This window comes from Cryptomeria japonica, chromosome 1, assembly GCF_030272615.1.
Source record: "Cryptomeria japonica chromosome 1, Sugi_1.0, whole genome shotgun sequence".
Classification (NCBI taxonomy): domain Eukaryota; kingdom Viridiplantae; phylum Streptophyta; class Pinopsida; order Cupressales; family Cupressaceae; genus Cryptomeria; species Cryptomeria japonica.
In genome coordinates, this window is record NC_081405.1 from 504,686,424 (window position 1) to 504,697,286 (window position 10,863).

A 10,863-nucleotide genomic window follows, 5' to 3' on the forward strand; every position below is an offset into this window, starting at 1 on the left:
GGCAGGGCAAACAAAGTAATGTGGGCATATTATGAAGATTCTGAATCTGATCATGAAGGTCAGCCTGCTGGTTATGAGAATTTAGAGGCTGAAGATGACACACAGGGTCCTCCAAGACTTGACAAAATGGATGCAGAAGGTGATGAGCACCTTAAGGAGGCACTTCTCACGAGTATTCAGCAGGAAGGGTCATTTAAAATGAGAGGAGTACTTGCTGGTCAGAAAGTTATTACACTGTTGGATACCAGAGCCACACATAACTTTATTGATGCCAGGTTGGTGGAGAAGAGAGGAATCCAAACAAAGGAGTTTGAGGGCATTCGTGTGAGGGTGGCAGATGGTTACACTTTAAAGTGTAATAGGATGATTACACAACTCCCATTACATGTAAACAATTATGAATTCAAGACTGATTTCTATGTGGTTCAAATGGGAGACACAGATTTGGTCCTTGGTATGAAGTGGTTGCATGAACTAGGCAAGTTTACACTTGACTTGCAGGAGATGGAGATGTCTTTCACCATTGACGAGAAAACACATGTGCTGAAAGCGATTAAGGATAGCAATTTCAGAATGATTACACTCAGGCGGATGGAGAGGCTTGTACGCCATGATCAGACTGAGTGGGCAGCAGAGTGCATGATCATGCCCATACAGCAGGATGCTCAAAAAGTTGAATATCATCCTGACATTCAGATACTGAGAACCAAACATAGCAAGGTTTTCAGTGACATACCATCAAGGAGGCCACCAGATAGGGGTTTTGAGCACATCATTGAGCTAGAGGAGGGAGCGAAGCTAGTGATGATTACTCCATATAGACATCCGAAGCACCTGAAAGATGAAATAGAGAAAACCATACAGGAGCTTCTAGCCATGGGACATATTCGGCCTAGTAAGTCCCCCTTTGCTTCTTCAGTTGTTTTGGTGAAGAAGAAGGATGGCACTTTGCGGATGTGTATTGATTACAAGGTCCTTAATAAGCAGACGATCAAAAACAGATATCCCATTCCGCGTATTGATGAGCTCATAGATGAATTACATGGGGCCTGTTATTTTTCAAAGATTGATTTGAGATCAGGTTATCACCGGATCAGTGTTTGTGAGCAGGATATTGAGAAGACTGCTTTTCGTTGTCATTATGGACATTTTGAGTTTGTGGTTATGCCATTTGGGCTAACCAATGCTCCTGCTACTTTCCAGTCCACAATGAACAAAGTCTTCAGACATCAGTTGAGGAAATCAGTATTGGTGTTCTTTGATGATATACTGGTTTATAGTCGTACTTGGGAGGAGCACCTCAGTCACTTAGATACAGTTCTGAGCATTTTGAGCAGGGAGTCCTTGTATGCCAAGGAATCTAAATGTGACCTTGGAATGACTGAGTTATTGTACTTGGGCCATATTATCAGTGCAGAGGGAGTGTGGATGGATCCCGAGAAGATTTGTGCTATTGTAGATTGACCCACTCCAATGAACCTCACTTAGTTGCGTGGGTTCTTGGGCCTATGTGGTTTCTACCGTCGTTTTGTTAATGGTTATTCGCACCATGCGGCACCTTTGACAAATTTGATGAAAAAGGGTGCCTTCTTATGGACTCTTAAGGCCCAAGAGTGTTTTGAGAGGTTCAAGGAGCTCATGACTTCATGTCCAGTACTTGCTACACCTGACTTCTCGAAGCCATTTGAGTTACAATGTGATGCCTCTAGTGAGGGCATTGGGGCGGTGCTTATGCAGGACAAGCACCCTATTGCTTATGAAAGTAGGAAACTCCGTGGACCTGAGAGAATTTACAGCATTTATGATAAGGAAATGTTGGCCATAATGCATGCACTGGCCAAGTTTAGACAGTACTTAGTGGGCAACAAGTTCTGCATTAAGACTGACCACAATAGTTTGAGACATTTCCTTGGGCAGCGTGACTTAAATGACAGGCAACAAAAGTGGGTCAGCAAACTTCAGGCTTACAACTTTGATATTTCCTATATCAAAGGCACACAGAATGTAGTTGCAGATGCCTTGTCACGTCGTCCCCACCTGAATTCTATGGTCCAGATAGCAGAGGATTGGCGGCATATTATAGTGGCAGAGTACGCCAAAGATAGCTGAGCTGCAGGTGTGATAGAGGGGTCAGTAGTGGACAGCAGGTATACAGTTGTAAATGAATTGATCATTTACAAGGGGAGAGTGTACTTGATCCCAAGATCGGAGTTGAGGAGTAGGGTACTGCGGTTTTGTCATGATGAACTGATAGCAGGACATCCCGGGTTTTTCAAAACCTACAGACAGGTTCGTGAGCACTTCACGTGGAAAGGGCTCAAGGTGGATGTTCTACAGTATGTTAGAGAGTGCCCTGTTTGTCAACAGAATGAACAGGAGCATACATACCCTGTTGGTTTACTTCAGCCACTTCCAATTCCTGACAAGAAGTGGGAATGTTTGTCTATGGATTTCATCACAGGGTTACCGAGAGCGCAGGGACGTGATTGCATATTGTGGATCATTTGACGAAGTATGCTCACTTCTATCCGATCACCACCACTTATTCATCTATTCAGGTAGCAGAGTTATTCTTCAGAGAGGTATTCAGATTACATGGGTTGCCTCGGACTATTGTCAATGATAGGGACACACGGTTTTTGAGCCACTTTTGGCAAGAGCTTTTCAGACTCTGTGGGACCGAGCTTACACCGAGCACCAGTTACCACTCTCTGACTGATGGCCAAACTGAGATAGTTAACAAATGGGTGGAGGGATACCTCAGGAACTATATTTCAGGGCAGCAAAAGGCGTGGGTGAAGTGGATTTACCTCTATGAGTACTATTACAATACCACTCACCACATGTCCATTCAGATGACTCCATTTACAGCACTGTATGGGTATGAACCTCCCAGTCTCATTGACTTATTGCTGAGTGACAGTAGGGTGCCTAGTGCGGGAGACATGTTACAAGAGAGTCAGGACATTGTGAAGACTCTTAAGGAAAATATAGCCAAGGCACAAAATCAGCAAAAACAATATGTTGATCAGAAGAGGACAGAAAGGTCATTTGAGGTAGGAGACATGGTGTATTTAATGTTGCAGCCTTATCAACAATCTACTCTCAGGAGGAGTGGAGCAGAGAAGCTCAAGCCTCGATATTATGGCCCTTTCAAAGTAACCCAGTGTATAGGTGAGGTGGCTTATGAGTTGGATTTACCGGCAGATAGCAGAGTACACAATGTGTTTCATGTGTCACGTCTCAAAAAGGCATTGGGACACCGTATTGTTCCTTCCACGGTCTTACCACCCCTGGATGATGAGGGGAAGTTGATACTCGTACCTGAGGCTATCATCGAGTTCAGGGAGAGGAATTTCAGGAGACGAACTATCATAGAATACCTGGTGAAATGGAAGGATTTGCCGGTAGAGGATGCTACTTGGGAAAGCGAGGAAATTTTACAGCATCCGGAGTTGAGATTGCTTGAGGACAAGCAATTTCAGGAGGGGCGGATTGTGATGTCCCCTTCTAGTTGACATCTGTCAGCTGAGTAGATTAGCCTATCACTGACCCTCGTAGGCTGATGAGGTTGGGTAGAGGGTCCTCCAGAGTTTGATTCACCATCTTCAAAGCGAGCACTCCAGGTCTGGTTTTCGTTTGAGGTCTCCAGGACTCCGTTTGAGATACTTTCTATTTTTAGCAGTCCTACTATTTATAGCCAATAGGTTGGGCAAGGACAGATTATGGTCTAGCAGTCTCCAGTTCAAACGGCAAGCATTTCTGATGAATACTTAGAGAGATATTAATATTTAATTATTTTAATTAAATATTAAATGGCAAACTTTAATGTTTTAATGTTTTAAAAGTCACTTTAAGTTATAACTTAAGTGAGGGTCTATTTCTCATCAGATGGGGCCAGTTTTATATTAAATGGAAAAAGATTTATTTTTTGACACTTTAATAGTCAAAAATAATTAATAAAAGTTAAAACATTATTAAAGGCCAAATCGCACCTTTCTTGGGAATTGCGCCAACCCTAAATGGAGATGATTAAAGAAGATTTTAGGTCTTCTTTCATTATGCTGAGTTTTGGATAATTTGCTTTGGAGCTCTGAGAGGAGTTTTGGCCTAGGGTTTCAGCAGAAGATTCTTCTGCAGTGATCAGAGGTATCGGTACAGGAAAACGTGGGATTCTTGTGCAACAGCATCAGAGGTTGTGAAATATCAGCTGATCTTTCTCTTTCAGTTGGTTTTATCCAGAAACCAAGATTGGACAGATTGGAAAGGGGTTTATTAATTTTTATGCAAAAGATTGATTGCAGCCGCAAAGTCAGAACAGAGGCAGGAATAAGTGTGTGACAGATGGGGTTTTGTGCATGTACAGCTTGCTGGTCTGCCGTACCTTTCTTCCTTGAAAAGCTACAATTTTTGCTGAGGAGGAGTCCAAAAAAATTCCGAAACAAATGCCAGAAGGGACGCCTTGCCAATGTCTTTCCATCAAGCTAACATGCGAGTATTTCGGGTCAGTTTAAAATAAATGGCAGCTTGCTGTCATAAAATCTGTGTATGACCAGCAATAGGAAAATAAGGGTTTTAACAGAATATAATGGTATTTATCAGTTCTTCTCTAGCTTGTTGTTATTTTTTATTTGAGTATTAATAAATGATGAACGGATATAATGAGGGTGTGATCAGTGTTGTTGAATATAAATTGATTTCCAACAAATACCATTAGTTGCTTTTTGTGCTTAAGATTGTCAAAATTCTATTTGCTGTCATTATTTGCAAAGAACATACTTGAAACGCAACAGGTTCAGCAAAACGTTAGTTGTCTCATTTGAGGGCCTTTTGAAGTTCTTACACAAAGAGGCGCATATACTAGAGCATCTGTCAAGATGGTTAATTTATCTTCAATTTGGAAGAAACAATAGGCAAGATAAGTATTCCAATACTCATTAACGCAGTTGGGCTTAATAAATACTTCAGGTATACTTAGACATTTAATAAACTTACCGTAGTGCGAAAAGACGTGATAGATAAGGGAGCTTATAATGCCTCTCAATGCAAATAGTCTTTTGTATAGAAATACATAGCTTCACAGCTTCCTAATGCAGTTTGGCATTCAAACAAAAATAAATAGTTTCACTGAACAGTACAGTAGCAGTACGAATGCTCATAATACACACAGAACATAGAAGCTAATATTAAAGAGGGAGATAGCAGCCTGTTATCTATCTCATCTTTTCCACACTAAGGTAAGTTTATCAGTTTAAACCATGCTACAATAAAACTAGAAGGGAACAATTTATATCTAAAATAAAATAAGGCCTTTAAACTCAGGATGAGATAGGGTACTGGACAATACAATCAAACATGCTAGACTATGGAGAACTATTGACTGATTGGTATTTCATGTAATATTCATGTGTGAAAAAGGGTATCATATGTTAATAATTTGCAACTTAATGGCAGATACTAGTTAATAAAGGCCAAGTATGCGCTACTTCTCTTGTGTAAGCAGCATTGAGACTGTGTGAAATATGAACTATTCAACTATGGTACTTAAGAATGGTGAATTTGTATAGAACATTGGTTCATTAAAAGGACGGTAAATTCTACATGTTCTTTAAGCTTGAATTCATCCTTGTACTCATGAGAGAGCAGGTTGCTAGCTCAGGAGCACAAGTATGAACTCTGTATTAAATTAATCTAGGGTTCTGTCAAAAGATAGGTTACACCCTAAGAGTATAAGTCAGCTCAAGTTTGTTGACCAGCATGTGAAACTTGGGTCCAAACAATAATGATAGCCAAGAGCATCATAGAGTCAGACTGCAGTTAGCATAGAGACAGACATGATGACTTGAACACCTTCGAGAATTTAATTTGACCGAGTAGGGTTATGAACAATGACTTCATGAATTAATGTGATTGCATTTACATTAAAACCTTCAACCAAGGAGAGGTTACCTCTGTAAGCGTCAACCAGTTGTCAATCCGGATACACAACCCGGTCAAAGGTCATACTAGTAAGGGGTAGCCTATGGTGTATGACCAACTAGGGGTCTGTGTAGGATTATCCACCAGTTCAAATGGCAAGAGTTAGACTTCTTGTTACCTCCCTGCGAAGGATCGGGCCAATCCAGTTGGATATAGCACAGGAGACTAGTAAGTCCATGGTTGGGCGGAATAGCGCCCTAATGATACTTTCCCTTCTCATTGGTCAATTGATAAAGTTATGAAAGTTTTCAGAATATTGGCATCTGGAGAAATTTATTTTCTAAACCGCTATTTTCATTTAAATTGAAATGTTAAAGTACATTCATATCTACAATTTTCGCTCATAGCATAGATCTATGTTTAATTCAAAAATTTCAGTTAAGACAAGTTTCCTTTCAGTTATTTGATGTTCAAAAAAAAAACGGTAGTTTTTCCCTCCTTTTATGCTGAAAAGATGTAAAAGTTGTTATTTCAAATTTGCATAGGTTGTTGCATGTTATAGCTCTTCTTGATAAAACTCCCTATGAGGTATGGATAGGTAAACAACCATCAGTGTCTCATTTAAAGTTTTGGGTACTGAGGCATATGTTCAGGTTCCTAGAGAAAAACGTTCTAAGCTTGATTTCAGAGCTAACAAGTGTGTTTTTGTGGGTTATGGTGAAAACATCAAGGGTTATAAGCTTTGGGATCCTGTAGCAATGAAAACGGTATATTCTAAGGACGTAATTTTCAAGGAGCTAAAGGAATTTAAAAATGATGAACAACCTCAAGTGAAGCCTAATAAAATAGTGCATTTTGATGTTAAGGTTGAACCACAGATAGATACAGGTAGAACAACCTCAAGAAGATGCACATGTAGAACAACTTGATGAACATGAAGGTGAAAAAGGAGGATTAGAAGAGAATCCTGAAGATGAACAACCAAAGCATCTTGTTACACCTCAAAGAAGATCCACTAGACAATGTAAGCCAATTGATAGGTATGGATATGGTCCATCTGATTTTCGTTGTGTTTTTGCTTTATCTTGTACTGACAACAATCCTAGATCTGTGAAAGAGACCTTATCTTCAAATTAGCATGAGTCTTGGTTAGACGCAATGAAAGATGAAATAAAGGTTTTGGAAAAATGTGACACATGGGATCTAGTTGAGCTGCCTAAGGGTAGAAAATCCATTGGATGCAAATGGGTATTTAAGAAGAAATTTAGAGCAGATGGTAAGTTGGAATCGTACAAAGCTCGATTAGTGACAAAAGGATACTCATAGGTTGAGGGAGTGGAATTTGGTGAGATTTTTTCTCCCATGGCTAAACTAACTTCCATTAGATTCCTTTCATCTATTGTTACTGCTTTTGATTTAAAAGTAGAGCAAATGGATGTTCAAACAACTTTTTTACATGGGGAACTTGATGTAAAAATATTTATGAAACAACCTGATAAATTTATTGTGAATGGACAAGAACACTTGGTTTACAAGTTAAAGATATCTTTGTATGGTTTGAAGCAATCACCAAAAATGTGGTATCAAAAATTTGATGCTTTTTCATTGGATCATGACTTTGCTAGAAGTGAAGAAGATCATTGTGTTTATTTCAAATTAATTAGTGATTGATTACTAGTCATTGTCCTTTATGTTGATATGTTATTTATTGGAAAAGATAAGGGAATGATTAAGGAACTTAAGAGTCAATTATCTGGTATATTTGATATGAAAGATTTAGGGGCTACAAAATATATCTTGGGCATGGAAATCAACAAGGATTGGGTTAACAAAAATTATGGTTAAGTCAAAAGAAGTATGTTAACACTATTTTGCAACATTTTGCCATGCATGATTGTAAACTAGTAAATATTCCCTTTTCTAGTTGGCACTAAGCTATCTCTAGAACAATGTCCTATAATAGATGATGAACTTGAAGAGATGTGTAAAGTTCCATATGTTAGTGTTGTAGGAAGCCTTATGTATACTATGGTTTGTACAAAACCAAATATTGCCCAAGCAGTGGGAATTCTCAGTAGATTTATGGCAAATCCTAGTAAAGAACATTGAACTTATGTGAAAAGGGTTTTCAGATATTTACATGGGACTTCTAATCATTGCATTTGTTATCATGGATCTAATGATATGAGTAGGGTGATTGATTTGCAGGGCTTTGTTGATTCAGATTTTGTTGGTGATCTAGATTGCAGAAGATCAACAAGTTACTCTGTTTTTATTTTGTTTGGAGGAGCAGTTAGTTGGATGAGCAAAAGACTACAATTGCATTGTCCACTACAGAAGCAAAGTACATGGCTGCAACACATGCTTGTAAAGAGGCAGTGTGGTTACAGAGATTGTGTTTAGTTATTGGCTTTCAATGAAAACAAGTAAGAATCAGATGTGACAGTCAAAGTGCCATTTGTTTGGCTAAAAACCCAATGTATCATGCCCGCACAAAGCAAATAGATGTTCGAGATCACTTTGTTCGGGAAATGGTTGAGGGTGGTAGAGTCATGTTACAGAAAGTAGACACTTTAGAGAATGTTCCGGATTCTCTTACTAAACTAGTGAGCACAAAAAAAATTAGCTAGTGCAGAGAGGCCATGGGCCTCACCTCTTCTAAAGCTTTACTTGTTTCGTTTCCCTTAATGTTTTCTGCAAGGTGTTCGACAAGTGGGAGAATGTTGAGAAAATGTCTCAACCTTTTTGTTGCTATTTTTTAATTAAATTATTAATTGGAAAATTGTAATTATCGTTGAGTTGTCATGAAAGTTGCTAAATGCAATTGTGACAACTTGTAAGATGTTTTTTAACTGTCAAAATATTAGAAGGATGAAAAAGGGGAAAGATAAATGAAAGCTTGCTAAGATAAGGAATATCTTTCAAAAGGTGGATAAAAACACAAGTTGAAAGAGGCAACTTTCTGTTTTTTGTGATTTATGCTTAAGTGGTTTTTGAAACCATTAGTGATTTATGGTTTCTCTCATGCGTATTTATTTAGTGCTTGAGTTGAAGGAAAAACATGTTATTCACGGAAGCAAAGAAGAGCTGCAAAAATTCAAAGAGAAGTTGATTAATGTAACTTATTTGAAGGATTAAATACAAGTCTAGGATCTCTTTGGGTGTGGAGTTTTTTCCCGAAAGGGTTTCTCCACGTAATTTTTGAAATATGGTTTGCATCTATTTTGTTATCCATTTCCATCTTTGACTTATTGTTATTTGTTTATTTGGATGCATAAGATTATCAGCATAATTTCACTGTATGTTTTATCCTGTTTTTCATCAGTACTGAATTTAAATCAATTTATCAAATAGTGCAAAGCTACCCATTTTTGTAAAGAAAACTTAAAAATCAGAAGTGTCCTTAAGTGAATTTACTTGTAGAAATAAACCCACACCAAAAGACCAAGGTTCTTGCATCATCTGGTTTTATCATACAGTAAAAACTAATATAATTAAACCGCACACTTTTGCCTAGCAATAATGGAGAATGATGATGCAATGATAAAACCAGTACCGATCGATCGCAAACTCATATCTGTGTAATTCATGGTCCATTTAACCAAATTGATCCATGCGAGCTTAAATTATGCTTGACTTTCTATGATCAAACAAATAAGTATTGATCCTTTCCTGATTTAGCATTTACTTATCCCAAATTTTCATCTAATCCTTCATAGTAGCAGTTCTGCGCCTCATTTTAGCAAAACATGGCGCGCTTCACGTGTGAAACAAATTGAAAATCTAATCAATTTTCCAACAGTTATTGGAAGAGAGAAAATATAAAACAATACTGCAAAAAGAGGAAAAATACCTGGAATGACGCCTCTTTTGCATGGAAGTAAATTCCCTGGACAAACTCCGCATTGGTATCGAATGTGCCATTTCGACTGGTATAATTGGCAATCGTATGCAGAGCTTATTTCTGCTTTGTGTTGATAAGATTTAAATATGAGATGGCTACCTTATGAGACAGAGACATCATTTTCAGAGAGTTAAAGCCCACGTCATCAACTCAGTTGCCCCCATCTTCATCCCCACCATGCCCTTCCAACGTAGGTAGTGGATGCTTATGAAGCCCTGCTTTACCCATATCACAGGTGGAGCTTTACATTTTCGTTTTACTGCGTTTTTCCCCGCCAATAGTTGCTCCTACCTTTGTTCGGCACCATCTAAGTCGGAATCTCTTTTGACTTCGAGGTATAAAGCATGTGGACCGTGCCACCGTGGTATTTTAACAACTGTCATCTTATTTTGTAGTTCGTTTGATTATAGATATTTTTAGTATTGCACGTCTCATCACACGGACTACTTTTTTTTTAGTTCAGTTTTCTTGTGACTTCTTTTTACAGTTACCTTAAAGGATGGTGTAGATGGTTAAAGGATTTTTTGGGTTGGTCAATTGAGACACGATTCTCTACTTGGAGAGGTTATGGTGAGGTCTTGCTCTTCTAAGAGCTAAGCTCTAAGTCATTGGACTAGCATGTTGATTTCTCTTGGTTATTTAAAAAAAAAGATGATATATCTTTCACTAGATGATATTTCATTTTGTATTTGAGAATTACGATAATTAATAATTTAATATAAATAAAGAAATGTTTTAGACTTAATGAGTTAGGATTGATTTGGTTATTATTGAAATAAATATTTGTAAAATAAATAAAATTATATATCTTGGAATTTGATGTAAATTTGTTATATGAGATATTTGAAATCAATTTGTACACGTGTCAAAAAAAAATAAGGGTTATAAGATGATCGTCTTAAGAACAATAAATCTTGTTTGATATTGTAGTTTAGTTTTATGTGTAAATATGAACTTCACAAAAATTGATTTCTAGAATATTTTGCTTTGATATCCACAATTTTTGTCTATACAGTGTTGATAGACATTGTTTAGGAGTG

General features: G+C 37.9%; 1 protein-coding gene across 1 annotated transcript in view; it reads right to left on the reverse strand.

Annotated features, from left to right (window-relative positions):
- The window catches only part of LOC131052281 (uncharacterized), a 31,577-nt gene extending 21,436 nt beyond the window's left edge, over positions 1-10,141 (reverse strand). Inside the window, exon 1 of the mRNA XM_057986910.2 lies at positions 9,773-10,141. Coding sequence (XP_057842893.1) covers positions 9,773-9,843 — 71 coding nt within the window. The 5' untranslated portion in view covers positions 9,844-10,141. The remainder of the gene's footprint in view (positions 1-9,772) is intronic.
- Between the last annotated feature and the right edge of the window lie 722 nt (positions 10,142-10,863).